Here is a 19,401-nt window from a genome sequence, read left to right as displayed (position 1 = left end):
TGGAGGTCCCAAGTTTGGAAGATGCTGCCAAAGAAGCCTTGGTAAGTTGCTGCAGTGCATCTAATAGATGATACACACTGAAGCCATGGTACAATGCTAGTGGAAGGAGCGCATGTTTACAGTGATGGCTGGTCAATCAAGCAGACTGCTTTGTCCTGGATGATGTTGAGCTTCTTGAATGTGCAGTTGCACTCATCCAAGCTAGTGGAGATTATTTCATCACACCCCTGACTTGTGCCTAGAAGGTGGTGGAGAAGCTTTGGGGAGTCTGGAGGTGAGCCACTCATTGCAGAGTACCCAGCCTCTGGTCTGCCGTAATAGCCATGCCATTTATTTGGCTGATCTAGTTCAGTTGCTGAATATTGATGGTGGGGGCTTTGGTGATGGTATGTCATTGAATGTCAAGAAGTTAGAATCTTTCTTGTTAGAAATGGTTATTGCCTAGCACTTGTGTAGTGTGAATATTACTTGCCACTCATCAGCCCAAACCTGGATGCTGTCCAGGTCATTATGTAAACAGGCATGGATTGGTTCAGTATCTGAGGAATTGTGTATGGAGCGAATATCCCCATGTCTAACCTTATGATGGTGGGAAGGTCATTGATGAAGCAACTGAAGATGGTTGGGCCTAGGACACTTTTTTTAATTCATTCATGGGATGTGGGCGTCGCTGGCCAGGCCAGCATTTATTGCCCATTCCTAATTGCCCTTGAGAAGGTGGTGGTGAGCTGCCTTCTTGAATCGCTGCAGTCCATGTGGGGTAGGTACACCCACAGTGCTGTTAGGAAGGGAGTTCCAGGATTTTGACCCAGAAACAGTGAAGGAACGGCGATATAGCTCCAAGTCAGGATGGTGTGTGACTTGGAGGGGAACTTGCAGGTGGTGCATTTGCTGCTCCTGTCTTTCTAGTTGGTAGAGTTCACGGGTTTGGAAGGTGCTGTCTAAGGAGCCTTGGTGCGTTGCTGCAGTGCATCTTTTAGATGGTACACACTGCTGCCACTGTGCGTAGGTGGTGGAGGGAGTGAATGTTTGTGGATGGGGTGCCAATCAAGTGGGCTGATTTGTCCTGGATGGTGTCGAGCTTCTTGTGTGTTGTTGGAGCTGCACCCATCCAGGCAAGTGGAGAGTATTCCATCACACTCCTGACTTGTGCCTTATAGATGGTGGACAGGCTTTGGGGAGTCAGGAGGTGAGTTACTCGCCGCAGGATTCCTAGCCTCTGACCTGCTATTGTAGCCACGGTATTTATATGGCTACTCCAGTTCAGTTTCTGGCAAATGGTAGTCCCTAGGATGTTGATAGTGAAGGATTCAGCGATGGTAATGCCATTGAATGTCAAGGGGAGATGGTTAGATTCTCTCTTGTTGGAGATGGTCATTGCCTGGCACTTGTGTGGCATGAATGTTACTTGCCACCTATCAGCCCAAGCCTGGATATTGTCCAAGTCTTGCTGTATTTCTACACGGACTGCTTCAGTATCTGCGGAGTTGCAAATGCTGGTGAACATTGTGAAATCATCAGCGAACATCCCCACTTCTGACCTTATGATGGAAGGAAGGTCATTGATAAAGTAGCTGAAGATGGTTGGACCTAGGACATTACCCTGACGAACTCCTGCAGTGATGTCCTGGAGCTCAGATGATTGACCTCCAACAACCACAACCATTTTCCTTTGTGCTAGGTATTACTCCAACCAGCGAACAGTTTTCCCCCTGATTCCCATTGACTTCAGTTTTGCTAGGGCTCCTTGATGCCATACTCGTTCAAATGCAGCCTTGATGTCAAGGGCAGTCACTCTCACCTCACCTCTTGAGTTCAGCTCTTTTGTACATGTTTGAACCAAGGCTGTAATGAGGTCAGGAGCTGAGTGGCCCTGGCAGAACTCAAAATGAGCGTCACTGAGCAGGTTATTGCTGAGCAAGTGCCGCTTGATAATGCTGTTGATAACACCTTCCATCACTTTACTGATGATTGAGAGTAGGCTGATGGGGCGGTAATTGGCCAGGTTGGACTTGTCCTGCTTTTTGTGTATAGGACATACCTGGGCAATTTTCCACATTGCAGGGTAGATGCCAGTGTTGTAGCTGTACTGGAACAGCTTGGCTAGGGGCACGGCAAGTTCTGGAGCACAGGTCTTCAGTACTATTGCCGGAATATTGTCTTCCCTGAGGAACTCCTGCAGCAATGTCCTGGGGCTGAAGTGATTGCCCTCCAACAACCACAAGCATCTTCCTTTGTGCTCGGTATGATTCAAACCATTGGAGAGTTTTTCCCGCGATCCCCAATCTAGGTCTCCTTGATGCCACACTTGGTCGAATGCTGCCTTGATAGCAAGGAAAGTCACTCTCACCTCACCTATGAATGCAACACTTTGATCAATTTTTGGACCAAGGCTATTATGAAATCCTGGCAGAACCCAAACTGAACAGTAGCGGGCAGGTCATTGGTGAGTAAATGCTACTTGTTAAGCACTGTTGACAACTCCTTCCATCACCTAGAGCTAACGAACAAAAAAGGGTGCAGTTACATTGCTCGGTGTTTTCTATAGGCCACAGGCCAGTGGGAATGATGTAGAGGAACAAATTTGCAAGGAAATTACAGAAGAGAGATGCAAAAATTATAGGATAGTTATAATGGGGGACTTTAATTATGCAAACATAGACTGGGATAGTAGTAGTGTAAAGGGCAGTGAGGGGCAAGAGTTCCTAGAGTGTGTTCAAGAAAATCTTCTACACCAGTATGTTTCTAGTCCAATGAGAAAGAAGGCACTGCTAGACCTGGTTCTTGGGAATGAGGTGGGCCAAGTCAGTAGGAGAGACAGTGATCATTGTATCTTAAGGTTTAGGATGACTATGGAAATGGACCAAAAACAATCCAGAGTAAGAATAATTAACTGAGGGAAAGCCAACTTCAATGGGCTTAGAATGGATCTGGGACAAATAAATTGGAGTCAAAGGTTGGCAGGATAAACAGTAGCTGAACAATGGGCTACCTTCAAAGAAGAGATAGTTCGAGCACAGTCAAGGTATGTTCCCTCGAAGGGGAAAGGTAGGGCAAACAAATCCAAAGCTCCCTGGGTGACAAAAGAGATAGAGATTAAGATAAGAAGAAAAAATGTGCTTATGACAGATGCCAGGTAGAAAATACTATTGAGACCAGGCTGAATATAGAAGGTCCAGAGGAGAAGTGAAAAAGCAAATAAGAGAAGCAACGAGAGAGCATGAAAAGAGACTGGCAGCTAACATTAAAGAGATTTCCAAAGTTTTCTATAGACATATAAATAGTAAAAAGGTGGTAAAAGGAGGAGTTGGGCCAATTAGGGACCATAAAGTGGATTTACAGATGGAGCTGTACAGATGGAGGGCATAGCTGAAGTATTAAATGAATACTTTGCATCTGTCTTTACCAAGGAAGAAGATGGCATCCAGGCAATGATGAAAGAGGAGGTAATTCAGACATTAGAAGGGTTTCAAATTGTTAAGGAGGGCGTATTAGATAGACTATCTGTACTTAAAGTGGATAAAGCACCAGGACCAGATGAGATGCATCCAAGGATACTGAGGGAAGTGAGGGTGGAAATCGCGGAGGCACTGGCCATAATTTTTCAGTTTTCCTTAGACTTGGGGGTGGTGCCAGAGGACAGGAGAATTGCAAATTACACCCTTGTTCAAAAAAAAGTTTAAAGATACACCCAGCAACTACAGGCCAGTCAGTTTAACTTTAGTGGTGGGGAAACTTCTAGAAAGAATAATTCAGGACAAAATTAATAGTCACATGGACAAATGCAGGTTAATTAAAGAAAGCCAGCATGGATTTCTTAAGGTAAAATCATGTTTGACTAACGTGCTGGAGTTTTTTGAGAAGGTAACAGAGAGGGTTCATGAGGGCAATGCTGTTGATGTGGTGAACATGGCCTTCCAAAAGACAGTTGACACAGACTTGTGAGCAAAGTTATATCTCATGGAATAAAAGGGACAGTATCAACATGGATATGGAATTGTCTGAGTGACAGGAAACAAAGCGTAGTGGTTAATGGATATTTTTCGGACTGGTGGAAGCTTTGTAGTGGAGGTCCCCAGGGGTCAGTGTTGGGACTCGTGCTTTTCCTGATATATATTAATGACCTAGACCTTGGTGTACAGGGCACAATTTCAAAGTTTGCGGATGAGACTAAAATTGGAAGCATTGTGAACTGTGAGGAGGATGGTGTAGAACTGCAAAAGGACATAGACAAGTTGCTGGAATGGGCTGATAGTTGGAATGAGAGGATAGGTGGCAGATGAAGTTCAATGCAGAGAAATGTGAAGTGATTCATTTTGGTAGGGAGAACATGGAGAGACAAGATAAAATAAAGGGTACAATTCTAAAGGGGGTGCAGGAGCAGAGGCACCTGGGTGTATATGTGCATAAGTCATTGAAGGTTGACAGACAGAGACTTTATTAATAGGGGCAAAAGAGTACAAGAGCAAAGAAGTTATGTTGAACTTGTATAAAACACTAGTTCGGCCTCAGATGGAATATTGCATCCAGTTCTGGGCATTACACTTTAGGAAAGATGTGAGGGCATTGGAGAGAGTACAGAAAAGATTCACGAGAGTGGTTCCAGGGATGAAGAATTTCAGTTATGAAGATAGACTGGAGAAGTTGGGACAGTTTTCCTTGGAGAAGAGAAGGCTGAGAAGTGATTTGAAAGAGGTATTCAAAATCATGAGGGGCTGGACAGAGTAGATAGAGAGAAACTGTTCCAACTCGTGAAAGGATCGAGAATTAGAGGGCCCATTTTAAAGTCATTGGTAAGAGAAGCGAAAGCGACATGAGGAAAAACTTTTTCTCGCAGCGAGTGGTTAAGGTCTGGAATGCGCTGCCTGAGAACGTGGTGGAGGCAGGTTCATTTGAAGCATTCAGAAGGGAATTAGACTGTTATATGAAAAGGAAGAATGTGCAGGGTTACGAGGAGAAGGCGGGGGAATGGCACTAAGTGAATTGCTCGTTTGGAGAACCGGTGCAGACACGATTGGCCGAATGGCCTCCTTCTGCACTATAACAAATCTGTGATTCGATGATTCTTTGCTGATGATTGGAAGTAGGCTGGTAGGACGGTTATTGGCCAAGTTGGATTTATCCTGCCTTTTATGGACAGGACATACCTGGGCAATTTTCCACATTGTTGGTAGATGCTATTGTTGCAACTGTACTGAAACTACTTGGCTTAAGCATGGTTGGTTCTAAAGTACCACACCCAGGATCTTGTTGGCACCCATAGTCTTTGCTGTGTCCAGTGCACTCAGCCATTTCGTGATATCACGTGGACTGAATTGCATCGGTACAGACTGGCATCTGTGATGGTGGAGAGCTCAGGAGGCGGTCAAGAAGAATTATCCACTTTGCACTTCTGGCTGAAGTTAGTTGCAAATGCTATGGGCTGGGCTCATTTGATGGACTTGAATCAGTGAATCAAATCAAACCACTGCTATTGAACTACAGAAATCCACATGGTACTTGATGTTGCTAATGTGAAGCCTTTCCTGCGAGTATCATATAGTGGAAATCATGGGTAGTCAGTACTCAAATTTGGGATTATGCCGCACTAGTGGGAAAGGCTCCCTTTAACAGTATAGATTCATAAAATTGCTCAACCCAAATAAACCCCTTACAAAGTGGAACACTGTGAGGTGGGATATTAAGAAATGGGATTGCAGCTAACCAAATGAGCTTGCTATATCTGAGCGTTGGTCAGCTCTGAGATAGAGGGCACAAACTTCAGATGCATAGAGCCCAAAAAAAAGGTGGCCCTAGTGGTCCAAAATGGGGTCCATAGCACACACACACATCTGGTACAAGTTGCACCAGATACCATTTTTGTAAGGGTGTTAACACATGCACAGTTAGCGCATGTCCACCAGAAGTAGGCAGAACAGGCAGATCATGATGTCAGTCAAAGTGTAAGGCTGATTTGATGGCAGCACTGCCATTTTGGACCTCAACATTCTAGCTAACCATGTCTCTTAAACATGCACAACTGAACACATATTCAGCAGCAGGAAGGTCCCCACCCAGCCAGCATTATTTAAAGGGATCATCAGGTACTTTAAGGTTAGTTGTTGATTGATTTCTACTGGCTATTGTTGTGATTGTACATGTGTTTGGTGCTTTCTAGAGTTCTTTAATGTTCCTAAAGTCTACAGGGAGCATTGTGACAGGCATTGAAGGCATTGGTCCTGACTTCAAGACTTCTACACAAATCAGTTGCCTCCAGACATGGGTGCACAAGTAGGCATTCCCCTGAATACAGCATGACTAGGAGAATGACCAGAGGTGACACAGGGTAGTGCAAGCTGCTAGAAGATGGAGGAGGAAAAGGGGCAGAAGACCTCTTAGCAGGAGGCCATATCCACCTAGGTTGTTCAGAAGAAATTCTCCTACCTGAACCTCAGGGAGAAACAATGGGCAGATTTTAATTGCCCCCTCAGGAATGGGCTGGGAGGCAGGGGGAACTGTAAAGTTGGAAGGGAAGGCAGGGGAGCGGAGTGCCCGTCGCCTTTGCAACGTCCTCTGATTAAGTGAGAGGCAGGGAAGGTCGAGAATGGCCTTCCTTTATGGAGGCCAATTGAGGCCCTTAAGTGGCCAATTAAAGGTGACTTAAGGGCCTCATCCTGCCGTCGCTGGCATTTAACCAACGGTAACAGGGGCGCTCCACCATGTGGTGAGGCCACCCAGTAAAACCAGGCAGCCTGCCTGTGGGCTGGGGATGGTGGGGGGGGCCTCCTGCTTGGAAAATCCATGGCCCATGGAGGGCCCCCCCAGCAGTGAAGGCTGCCCCTCCACCAACACCCTCACCATTATGAGGGGGTCAGCTCTTGCCACCATCTGTACAGTGAGCAGCTGAGGAGCAGATGGTGGAGCAAGAGGAGGAGGAAGATGAAGAGAAGGAGGAGAAAGACTAGTGGATAAGACAACTTAGACAGTCCCTTCCTGGAGGGGCTGTCTGCGACCAATTCATCTGAGTGTAATATCAGTAATCACAACCCCAATTCCTTATTCATCAACAGTTCCCACACTTTCATTCTGTTACTGACCCATCACAGTGCTCGCTTGGCCACATTGCAAAAATAAAAGCCAGCACAAAATAAACATTCCAAACCAAATTTAGAAATGAAATCATGCCACCCTGCATACACATTTTAACTAATTACCTTTGTGCATTCCCTTAGTGCCGATCTTCCTGTGCCTTTGCCTGTCCTAGTGCACCAATGCAGCGCTACCCCAGTGGCTGCAGCATGGCTTGTGGAAGGCTGCTGAATTTCAATGGTGGAGACAGCAGATGGCCTGAGACAATGACCTCAAGCAGTTCTTGGTCTTGAGGGCCCAGCTGTGGACTGCACTATCTTGGCATGGGTGGCAGGAGTCTGGATTGGCTGGCTGACAGGAAACAGCAAGGGCACTGGTGGAATGGTAGGGGTTGGAGGACAAGTGCTGTCATCCTTATAGAGAACAGCAGCTTTGTGCTGCATGGAGCCATCCTCTACTCCTCTTCGACCAAGACCTTCAGTACAGCGTCGGAAGATTTGGAGCCCATTCTCTCCCATGTTGTGCCTTTCTTCTCTCTTTTCCCGGTCAGAATCAGTTGTAGAATGACTTACAGCACCTGCTCCAGCCACAATGCACCTCCCCTTTAAGAAGTTCCATCTGATTTTAAGTAGTACAGGCTAGTATTAACTGGTGCTAGCCCCTCACAATTGTGGGTCACCTGCTGTGATGTGCAGCTGCTCAACAAAACAATTAGCACTGCCTGCACACCTCAATCCTGGTAATGAGCAGGCTGCACAAAGTTGGCATGATGGCTGGTTGGAAACAATGGGCTCGGGTTAATCGTACATTGTGATTGCCGCACCCGTTTTCGGGAGTTATCGAATTGTGTGGCCTCAAAGTTGTGCTGAATAATGAAACTCTGCTGTTAGATTTCTTGTCAGCACTTTACCCTAATTGTTAAGTGTGAAAAAGTTTGTGTTCCTCAGCCTCCACTGGTTTAGATCCCATCTACTCTTACAAGTATTAAATAACCTGAGTATTGAGAATGTAAAAGTTCCCTTATTTATTTTTGTTGTTACAGAACAAGTTAACTGACCTGGAGACATTAGCTCTCATCATAGCAACCCTGAGCCATGACCTGGACCACAGGGGGGTGAACAATGCTTTCATAAAAAGGTATGGGGCTTTTTAATGTTGTGATATGACATATTTCAGGTGGTGATTATTGGATACTGATATTATTACTGTACTGTGGTGGGTTGGTGCTCCAATGCACTGTGCCTCAGAGTGGTTTTCAAATAGCTCCATGGCCTCACTCCTCCCCATCTCTGTAACTTCCTCCAACCCTCCAAGATTTCTCCAAATTTGGCCTTTTGATTTCCCCGATTTACATCGCCCGACCATTGGCAGTTGTGCTTTCATCTGTCTCGGCCCTAAGCTCTCAAATTCTTTACCTAAATCTATCCATCTCTCTACCTCTCTCTCCTCTTTTAAGATGCTCCTACCTCTTTTACAGCTTTTTGGGCACCTGTCCTAATATTTCTTTCTGTGCTCTGTGTCAAATTGTGTTTATTAACATTCCTTTGAAGCGCCATGTCTTATAATGTTAAAAGGCCTTTTATAAATGCAAGTCATAGTTCTTGATATAAAAACAGAAAGTGTTGGAAATACTCAGCAGGTCAGGCAGCATCTGTGGAGAGAGAAGCAGAGTTAATGTTTCAGGTCGATGACCTTTCATCAGAACCTGCTGAGTATTTCCAGCAGTTTCTGTTGCTTTTTCAGATTTCCAGCATCTGCAGTATTTTGCTTTTAATCATAGCTCTTGATATTGTATGCAGTGTATTTACATGGGGTTGTTTTGCTTTGGATTAGTTTGTTACTTGCTGGTTAAGTATTGTGAACTTTAATGGTCAGTATACTCCATTCAGTATGTCATGATCTCTAATACTGTGCAGTTTCCAAGTGATAAATGCCAGTTGATCACTGGAAAGTAATGTGTGCTTATATATTTATTTATCTTTTGAGCCTTCCACATATAGGGCTGGATTTTATATCCCCCCTGAAAAGGGGTCAGAGGCGCCCATAGAATTGCAACAAGACAGAGGGGCAGAGGGCCTGTTGCCTCCCTGTCATCAAGGGATTTTGTCGGGGCCTGGATAGGCCAACGACAGCCTTCCTGCCCAGAGGCAAATTAGGCCCTTAGGAGCCTATTAACTGTCACTTGAGAGCCTCTTCCTCCCACCACTGGAATTTAACCAGCAGCGGCCTCTGCCACATGGGGAGGTCGCCTAGTAACATCAGGCACTCTTTCTGCAGGCTTTGGTGGGGGCGGTGGTGGTGGTGGTGGGGGGAGCTCCCTCCTCTGTGACAATACATGGCCTATGGAGGACCCCCGCTGAGAATAATTCCGCCTCCCTGGATCCCCCTCCCCCTGCACTTAACCCTCCAACCCACTCACCAAGGCCTTCTGGACAGCCCCCAGCAACCCCGCCTCACCTAACTCTCATCTGGGTCTCCAGCGCTGGGCCAGGGTCCAAGGCCTTTGCAGTACTGGCAGTGGCCACCACTCCTGGTGACAGCGCTGATACTGCAGAGCTGCCGGCTCTGTGATTGGCCAGCAACTCTTGGAGGCGGGGGGTGGGGGTGTGGTGTATTTTATGCAGGAGGCAGGGCTCCCGGCTCCAGGCCAAAGAGTCTGGGGGACCCCTGCCTCTACATTACTTCTGACTCCCCCAGAGCGATCCTCCGGTCTTTTGGAGTCAAAGTTTAAGGGGACAGGATCCCTGTCCCTTTAAACACTTAATAGGGACAGGGAACCCGCCCCAAGAGGTGCCGGCCAATCACAGGGCCAGCAGCTCAGCAGTATTAGCAACACCACCAGGAGTGGTGGCCACTGCTGGTACTGCAGAGGCCTCGGACCCAGGCCCAGCTCAGGTAAGTGAGGCAGAGTTGCCAGGGCCATTCCGAAAGAATCCAGCGAGGTGGGTGGGCATTTGGTCCAGGGGAGGAGGGTACCAGGTGGGTACATTTCTTCCCAGTAGGGTCCTCCGTGTGCCACAAATTGCCCACGAAGGAGGACCCCCCAAGCCCACAAGGAGGGTGTCTCGTTTTCCAAGGCGTCCTTCCTGTGCGCCAGAGGCATTCCTGCAGCTGGTAAGATCCCAGCGGTGGCGGGAAGAGGCCCTTATTTACCCTCTGAGCGAGAAGGCCATAGTCGGCCTACCCCACCCTCAGGAGAATCGGAACTGGCAATCCCGGTTTTGGGATCCATAGCGGCCATTGCCAATTTGAATCTCCGCCACCAGATGCTGCATCATGATTGCATCCACAAATGTGTTAATGGAGTTGGCCACCACTTACAAGCTGGACAGGTTAGGCCCCAAGCCCTGTGTAAAGCCCGATGCAAAGTTGATGCCGGACTCTTCCATGCTCTTTGACATTGCATACAGGCTTTCTGGCAGGCCTGCTAATGCATCAAGCATTTCATTGTGCATATCCCTCAGCCTTCTGTAACCTCATCTGAGTCCTCTGCAAGAGAACTCTTGTGTAACCTCACCCTCTGCTGACCTGGCACCTGTACTACTTTTGCACCCTGCCCCTGGCTGCAGGCCACTCATGTCCAGTGACTCACCACTTGCTGATCCCACTTGTAAGCTATCCACTAAAGTACACACAGTGTCAATATCTGAGCTAGTGGCTGCAATTGTGAAAGTGAGTGACGGTGTGTCTTCATCATCACTGTCTTCTTCCTCTTCCATCTCTTGCTATTCCACCACTGCCTGATCAGGTTGCAATTCTTAGGTATTTGAAAGGAAAAAGGCACAAGATGGTGTAGTGAGGGAAGTGGGGAAAGTAGGAGGCAAATGCTTAGATGATCTATAGCTCCTAAATCAGAAGAGATTGTGGGCTTCGGGGGAAGTGGGATGTGAGAAGGAAGACGAGGTATAGGATAAAGTCATCTTCTGTTGGTTCAGCCACGCTGCTGGCCACAGCCGCAACAATGATTGCTCCACTGATGTTGACCACCGTCTCCTCTGTGGGGTTTAGGACATGCAGGCATGCCTGCCCCCTGCCAGGTAAAACCTGCTGCCTCCTGTTGTGTGCCACCTTGTCCTGCAAGAGAGAGGGAAGTGTTACTGTGAGTGTAATGCAATGTGTTTGGGTGATACGGCTGTCGTGGTTAAATAGCTGGAAGTGTATGCAAGGTGTGAGATGTGAATGTGAGGCTTGAAGCAGTGCTAAGTGTGTGAGGATAAGGTGAAGCTATGAATGTTAGGTATAAGTCCTGATTGATCGAGATTGTTGGTAGCTAAGTGATGGGGGTGTGGTGCATTGAGCAGTGTCAGAGACTAATGGTGCAATTAATGTGATATGGCAGTCAAAGATGCATTCACTGACCATGACCACTCATGTGAGCTTTGAACCTCTCAGACACTGCATCCAGGTCCTCGGGACTTGACTTGTTGCATTGACTGCCACAACTATCTGCTCCCACCAGCTTTCTCAGAGTTTGTCTGAAGGGCCTCTTGACCTCCAGTGATGACTGTCCATCTTGGGAGAAGATGGACTGTGCCCAGGGTGTATGTCACTTCTAGATTGAACACCATCTGTTGTGGCTGTAAAGGCCGACTTTCAACCTGCAGTTTTATTTTTTCCTTCCCCTGCTGACCACTGTCATGGATGACCACTATTGGCCAATTCACTTCCTGCTGCCCCTCCCACCAGGCCTGCTGCCTGTACCTCACCATCACCACCACCTTCACTTTGTTCTCTGCTCTGCTGCCTCCCCTACACCTTAGCCAGATTCTTCCCTCTGCCCATAGCCCAAATCTGACTACAGCCGGTTAGATCCCTTCCTCCACTGCTGTCTGTACCTCCCACCAATAAAAGAAGAAAACAGACAGAGAGGCTAAATAACAAGAGAGAACAAACATTAAAGAAAAGGAGAGAGAACACAACAAGGAAAGAAACAGTAATTTAGGTAAAGCAAAAAACAAAAGGAAAATAGCACAGATACCAGCCGAAGCAACAGAAGGGGTAAAAGAAAACCAGAAGAGGAAAAGATAGAACACCTAATGTGAAAGCAACATACAGGGATAAGACAGAGAACTTATTTTGTGACTTGCCCTGAGCAACACCACATAAAATATACAAAATAAATATTTATTTTGGCTGTTGTTATTATGATAGATCTGTTCTTTCAATGCAATGAGATAGGCTGCATGCTTATCTGCAACATGGGATATTATGCTCTCAGAAGGTAAAAGAGCCAGGTGATCAATGCATCCAATGGATGCCTTTAACTTTACAGCAGTGCAATCTGCTTCAACTGTGGAACATCACTTACAAAAAGAACCAAATTAAAATATTATTGTTTGCAGTGATGATATTTTCTGTTTGGAAAAGTTTAGTGAAACTATTAATATAAAACTCTTCTGTTTGATTGATGTTGTGTAGGAGTGAGCATCCTCTTGCTCAGCTCTACTGTCACTCCATGATGGAACATCATCATTTTGATCAGTGTGTCATGATACTCAACAGCCCTGTAAGTGATTGACTGTTTTTGTGTTTCATATTAATTAATAATATTGATACTCAAATGGTGCAAAGACCAGAGCTTTATTTTCAGCATTTGTCTACTTTCTGTAACTGTTGCTGAGCTTTGGTGAGCTTCTGCAAATTCTCTATTTTATGGACGACACAAAGGTATTTTATTTTACATGAAATTGTCACGTTTGGAGGTCTTGTGCTTTATTTTGAGCAAGTTGAATTTGACATTGTTTTAACAGTCATTAATAAGTTTCTTTACCAGCATAAAAATTCACACAACAAAATGCTTTTATTCTTTACAACACTTAAAACATTAAAAAATAGTAGCAAGTACAGAAACTGTGTTAGATTGCATCTTGAAATAGGTCATGGGGTCCTTTCCAAATAATATATGCACAATTACTGGGTCCTTTCAATGTCATATTTTTTTTTTTTTAATTGTGTGGAGGAAAAAAGTGAGTACAGCTTGAATGACAGAATCACAGCCAAATCAATGTCAATTGATACAATTATTTTGAAAAAGGATCCCAAATGTTTTGAAATGCCTCAACATTGTGAGCCTTACTGATTCTAGGAGAGAAGCTTGAAGAGTTAAAACTCATTTTGAATCTTAAATTAAAACTTAAGTACTACTCCTGCTCCTATTTCTTATGTTCTTATTTGAATGATCCATCCTTGATCAATACCTGACACAGGTAACACGATTATGTCAGACACTTTTATTTTATGTGATGTATTACACAGAATCACAGTCTAGAGTTATTGATCAACACAATTTGAATTTTGAGTTTCTTTGTGAACACTTCCATTCTGGTTGTTGTAAGTTGCCAAATAGATTTGGTTGACTGATGTTTGTCAAACATATCCAAAGTCTTCTTCTTTGGCCTCCTTGTCTCGAGAGACAATGGGTAAGCGCCTGGGGGTGGTCAGTGGTGTGTGGAGCAGCGCCTGGAGTGGCTATAAAGGCCAATTCTAGAGTGACAGGCTCTTCCACAGGTGCTGCAGATAAAATTGGCTGTCGGGGCTGTTACACAGTTGGCTCTCCCCTTGTGCTTCTGTCTTTTTTCCTGCCAACTGCTAAGTGTCTTTGACTCGCCACACTTTAGCCCCGCCTTTATGGCTGCCCGCCAGCTCTGGCGATCGCTGGCAACTGACTCCCACGACGTGATCAATGTCACAGGACTTCATGTCGCATTTGCAGACATCTTTAAAGCAGAGACCTAGACGGCCGGTGGGTCTGATGCCAGTGAAGAGCTCGCTGTACAATGTGTCCTTGGGATCCTGCCATCTTCCATGCTGCTCACATGACCAAGCCATCTCAAGCGCCGCTGGCTCAGTAGGGTGTATATGCTGGGGATGTTGGCCGCCTCGAGGACTTCTGTGTTGGAGATACGGTCCTGCCACCTGATGCCAAGGATTCTCCGGAGGCAGCAAAGATGGAATGAATTGAGACGTCACTCTTGGCTGACATATGTTGTCCAGACCTCGCTGCCATAGAGCAAGGTACTGAGGACACAGGCCTGATACACTCGGACTTTTGTGTTCTGTGTCAGTGCGTCATTTTCCCACAGTCTCTTGGCCAGTCTGGACATAGCAGTGGAAGCCTTTCCCATGCGCTTGTTGTAGCATGTAGCTTGTTGTTGTAGCAAAATAGTTATGCAGCACAACAAATAATGAGTTAGCTTTAGTCTATTGATAAATGGTGATATTTATGATGTGCTGTTTCCATTTGGTGAGTAAATGTTGTTCTAACATGTCTGGCAAAGGCTGATAGCTGTTGTAGTTGGGCCTTAATCACTGTCCAGGTTTCAATACCATCAATTATTAGTGTGACTCTTAACTACAGCATGCATGAAAAGCATGGATTATCATCATTAATCAAAAACAATTTAATTAGTATTTCATAAATTAACATTTCATGATCGTGTGTTGAATCTGTAAGGTATTATATAGAGAATCATTCATCTTGCATGATTTTGCATGGATAATTAAATTTACCATGGAGAATTAAATTAAAATGCACAGTTTTAGGCACCTTACTGAACATCTAATAATTTGTTCTTTTTCCTCCAGGGAAACCAAATTCTGAGTGGACTTTCTCTGGATGAGTATAAAATGACCCTGAAAATGATTGAGCAGGCCATTCTAGCCACAGACCTAGCAATCTACATGAAGTAAGTACTGAGGCTGGACACATGACAGTTCAGAAGTTTAATCTTACAATGTTAACGTTTTAGAACTGTTTGGTGTGCTGCATCTTTAAACCACAAAATTCGTGTGTGTGTTACATGTAACAGAAGAAAGAAAAGTAATGGATTATGTTTTACATTAGCAAATGTCATTACATTCACACTGCCAGATAATCTATTAGGATCAACCTGTCAGTTTCCTTCACAATGAACATAGCTATAAGGCTTCATTTGCTGACAACGCAGCCATTGGCCGGAATTTTACGGTGGATGGACGGGAGCCGGACTCTGACGTGAAAGTTGGTGGTGAACCCTCTTCCGCCTAGCCTGGGGATCCGTCCCGTATTTTATGGGTCCCCAGGCTTTAATTGTCCCGAGGCGGGACTCCCATCCACTTGAGGGAGTAGGTGCCGCTTCAGTGAGCTGCTGGCTAATCAGCTGGCCGGCAGCTCTTAGTCCCAGCAGCGCCACTGGGAGCGGTGGCCACTGCTGGGACTGCAGCCGAGCCGACGCCATGGATCAAGCAGGGAAGGTAAGTAGGGGCATGCCTCAACAGAGGGATTGGTCCTTCCCTGGTGAGGCTGGAGTGGTTGATTGAAGGGAGGGGGGTTGTCTTGGGTCCCAGTGGCAGGTTGGGAGGCGGGGACGGCCCTTGATCGGACACCTTGTGCCTGACTGCCATGCCCCTCCCAGAGGGGCGCAGAAAGGCCGGCAGATATTGCTGGGCGGCCTTTCACGTCCCCAGCACACCTGCTTGCCAAGGGTGGCGGGCGAGGGCCCTTAAGTGGCCATTAAGTGGCCACTTAAGGGCCTTGATTGGCCTCGGGCGGACGGGCCGTTTCCCACCCCCGCCCGATGCCGTAAACTTGTCTGGAGTCGGAAGTGGGGCAGGTAAGCCTGCCACTCAATTTTACGCTGTCCCGCGCAACCATACAACCCGCTGGGGCGGCGTAAAATTCCGGCCAGTAGGTGGTGCAGTACTAGCACATGCACAAATGCAGCCTGTTCCACTGAAGCGTCACTGTCTTTGACTTCAGGCACCTTCCAGGATTAAAGATGGCGTTGCTCAATTTATCACAGAAAAACAACTTCGACCCAATGCTCCCCTCAAAGGTTGCTGTCGCCACCTCTATCCCACCCCCCAACAGTCCCCCGCTCCCTCCTGCGCATGCACCAGTTATATAGTACCTAGTCATCTTAATTCACCTATAGTGAATTACTTTAGGAGCAGTGACTGTCGCTTCATGAGCAAACATGGCAGCATACAATGGATATTTTTTGGTTGATACTCGGAGAATGTTGCACTGTTTAAAATCTCATCAGAAGGACAGCACCTCTGACAGTGCTGCATACCCTCCGTAATTCAGTGAGGTTTCAGTGCCATCCCGCTCTCCGGCCGCTCACTCCCTGCTTTCCTGCCCCCCCACAACCCGCTCTCCAACTGCTCGCTCCTCGCTCTCCACACCCCCCCATCCCTCCAGATGCTAGCTCTAGGCCGTGCCACTTCCCTCCTCTCGGCCACTCACTCCTACGTCGCCCTGTCACCCCTCACGGCCTGCCTGGCTTCTTTGGACGGCACGATGAGGAATGATCAAGTGTCGGAGCGAGTGGCCGAGAGGAGGGAAGTGGCGCAGCCTAGAGTTAGCGTCTGGAGGGATGGGGGGGGCGGGGGGGGCAGCGGGGAGCGAGTGGCCGGAGAGCAGGATGGGGGGAGCAAGCGGCTGGAGAGCGGCAGGACAGTGGGAAGCGGGGAGCTAGCGGCCGGAGGGAAGGGGAGGCAAGCAAGGAGCAAATGGCTGAAGGGGGAGAGCGTTTTCCTGCGCAAGCGCCAGTTAGTCCTGGCATGACATAGGCTGTGCATACACAACATCTCATTGAGAGCAGGAGACAGTTTGCGCATGTGCACAGCTTGGAGCGGTCTGATTACATCAGCAAGCCGCCATGTTGTCAGGATTCACTTTATATCTATACTACCTCTACTTATTAAGCTAAACAGTTTGCTACAATAACATGTATTTCTAAAGGATGAACTTGAATTTATGCAGTGCCTTATCACAACTTCATGTCATCCCAAAGCACTTTCCATCCAATTAAGTACTTTTGAAGTGCCATCACTATTGTTATTTCAAGTAAATTAAGAAGCCAATTTGCGCAAAGCAAGGTCCACGAAGAGTAAATGAGATGAATGACCAGTTAACCTGTTTTTGAAGATGTTGGTTGAGGGTAGAATGTTGGCCATGATGCTATGAAAACTCCTTGCTCCCTTTGAATAATGCTAAAGGATCTTTTACATTCACCTGAATAGGTAGATGGCATCTTTGATTTAACATCTCAACACCTCTGTAATGCAGCATTCAATTAGTACTGCACTGAAGTGTCAGCATAAATTGTGTGCTCAGGTGGTGGAATAGGCCATTAACATAGTAATGACTACAAAGCTTTTTAGAGAGATTTTTTAAAAAATGGCAAACAGCTGGAGAAATGTTTGGGGAGTTTCCTGAAAGCATGGCCAAAGAGGTAGGTTTGAAGGAGAATTTTAAAAGATGCAAGGTGGAGGGATTTAAAGAGATTTCCAAAGTTTGAACAATGATGCCTGAGAGCCCTGACACCAAAGGAGAAGTGCAAAGAGAGGGGATGTAAAGGCAGCCAGAGTTGGAAAATTAGAGGGCACATGTTCTCAAGTAGGGCTGGAGTTGGCCATAGAGATAGGGAAGGGCAAGGACTTGCAGATGAGGATGAATTTGAATTTTTCATCGGTGACAGAGAAATAACGGAAAGTGCTAAGGATAGAGCAGTAGGGAAGTAGGGAAGCAGTAGTGCAAGACAAGAGTGGTATTTTATGTAGGTGAGGGGGTCTCGGCCACCAGCTGAAGAGCCGGTGAGAGCCCTGCGCATGCCTTTTCAGGAAGGCCTGCCGCTTCACATGCTAATCAGGCACTTGACTGGACAACAGTGGGTCTTCCCCAGGTTACGGGTTACAGGACCCCGGGGACGGAAGTCCTGCCAGCTAATCAAAGGCTGGCAGCTCTTTTACTCAGCAATGCCACTGTGGAGGCAGTGGCTGCTGCCGATAATGCACTCACTCGAGGTCTAAGATCATCAAGGAACCCTGCCCATAGGTGAATCATGGCGGGAGGGGTTTTGTGTAGTGAGGTTCATGGGGGAGGGGAGGTGTATGGGGGTCGGCAGCAAGGGCTGGGGGTGGTCCCTTGATCAGGCACTAAGTGCCTTTGAACAAGGAAACCCCCCACCCCCAACCCCATCACTCAGGGAGCTGGCAAGAAACCCACAGGGGTTTGCTTGTTGCGCTCCTTCTGTGGCGACAGGCCCACCCGCCACTGGGCTAATACCAGTGGTGGCAGGATGAGGCCCTTAATTGGGCATTAATTGCCCACTTAAGGGCCTTAATTGGTGGTGGGGCAGGAAAGCCATCCATGGGCCTTCCCACCACAGCCTTATTTCGGCTGGAGGGTGGATTGGGACCCTGTCTCCACCCGCCACCATCCCATCTGCTTAAATGCTCTCACAGCTTTCAAACTTGTCGTAGGGGAGAGCATATGAGAGAGATGGAATTCTGGATAAGCTGGAGTTTATATAGGCGGAGCTGCTTGGCAAGGAAGCTAACAAAATGGCTTAGCCTTGTCAATATAAAATTGGAGAACACGCTGGCCTATCCGTAGCTTGATGTCAAATAGTCAGGCACTGCAATGGCGATCAAAGAGCTGATCTTGGTAAGTGGAGAGATAGACTTAGATATCGTAAGCATTCATAAGGAAGCTGACTCCTAAAGGTAGATTTTCATCTTCATAGCCTTGGTGATACTCTTGCAGAGTGAATGATCCACCTTTTATAGGAGCTTTTATGGAATTTTTATTTCAAGGGTGGGAAATCTACTCCACCAGATTATCACCTCGATAATGAAAACAAAAGTCTATCCTGATGCCTAAGGATGGTATCATGGAAGGAAAGAAGAGAATCTGTATAAAATTTATGAAGTAAAATCTCATGCAGTTAAAATTAACTTTTTTTTAGGAGAAGAGAAGAATTTTTTGATCTGGTGAAAACCAATCAATTTGACTGGGAAGTTAAAAGTCACAAAGAGCTTTTAATGTAAGTAACAATCCAAAGCAGGCATCATCATCATCACACAAAAATGTTAAACCCTCATAAACTTATTTTGCTGTGCCTAAATGATGGGTAAAAAGTCAGTAGACAAGGAAAGAAAAAGGAGAGAAAATAGGAGAAGACAACACTATAATTTCTCAGAACTTTAAAGCTAATTTTCAGTCAATGGAAGCTCAAGTTTTCTACATTTGTGCCCATATCTAAAATAGACAGTGGACCCAGGAGAAAGGAGAAACGGGTAAGTTAAAGATTTTAAATTGAATCTTTATGGGGAAAAAAGGATTTTAAAAGATAGAAAGAAAATAAAATACAATCAAAAAAGCATAGAAAGAAATGAAAAAGAAGAAACTTACAAAAAAGTATAGATTGAGACAGTGGAACAATAACAGTTGTATTTTAACATAGAGTGTGAGGTAGTATGCTTTGGCAGAAGAGAATACAGACAAAATGGAAAAGCAGTGGGAAGGGAAAGAGGGGGTAGATAGACCTGAAGTTAGGAGTCATAAAT

The 19,401-nt window shown here is 46.2% G+C and overlaps 1 protein-coding gene across 4 annotated transcripts in view; it reads left to right on the top strand.

Annotated features, from left to right (window-relative positions):
• pde5ab (phosphodiesterase 5A, cGMP-specific, b) overlaps positions 1-19,401 on the top strand; it is a 172,437-nt gene that overhangs the window by 133,207 nt on the left and 19,829 nt on the right. For all 4 annotated transcript variants that reach the window (XM_068039289.1, XM_068039281.1, XM_068039272.1 and 1 more), the window contains exons 14-17: positions 8,111-8,205; positions 12,487-12,574; positions 14,653-14,753; positions 18,801-18,878. In XM_068039289.1, coding sequence (XP_067895390.1) covers positions 8,111-8,205; positions 12,487-12,574; positions 14,653-14,753; positions 18,801-18,878 — 362 coding nt within the window. The remainder of the gene's footprint in view (positions 1-8,110; positions 8,206-12,486; positions 12,575-14,652; positions 14,754-18,800; positions 18,879-19,401) is intronic.

Source organism: Heterodontus francisci, chromosome 1 (assembly GCF_036365525.1).
Source record: "Heterodontus francisci isolate sHetFra1 chromosome 1, sHetFra1.hap1, whole genome shotgun sequence".
Classification (NCBI taxonomy): Eukaryota; Metazoa; Chordata; class Chondrichthyes; order Heterodontiformes; family Heterodontidae; genus Heterodontus; species Heterodontus francisci.
This window is presented reverse-complemented; position numbering and strand designations above follow the sequence as displayed.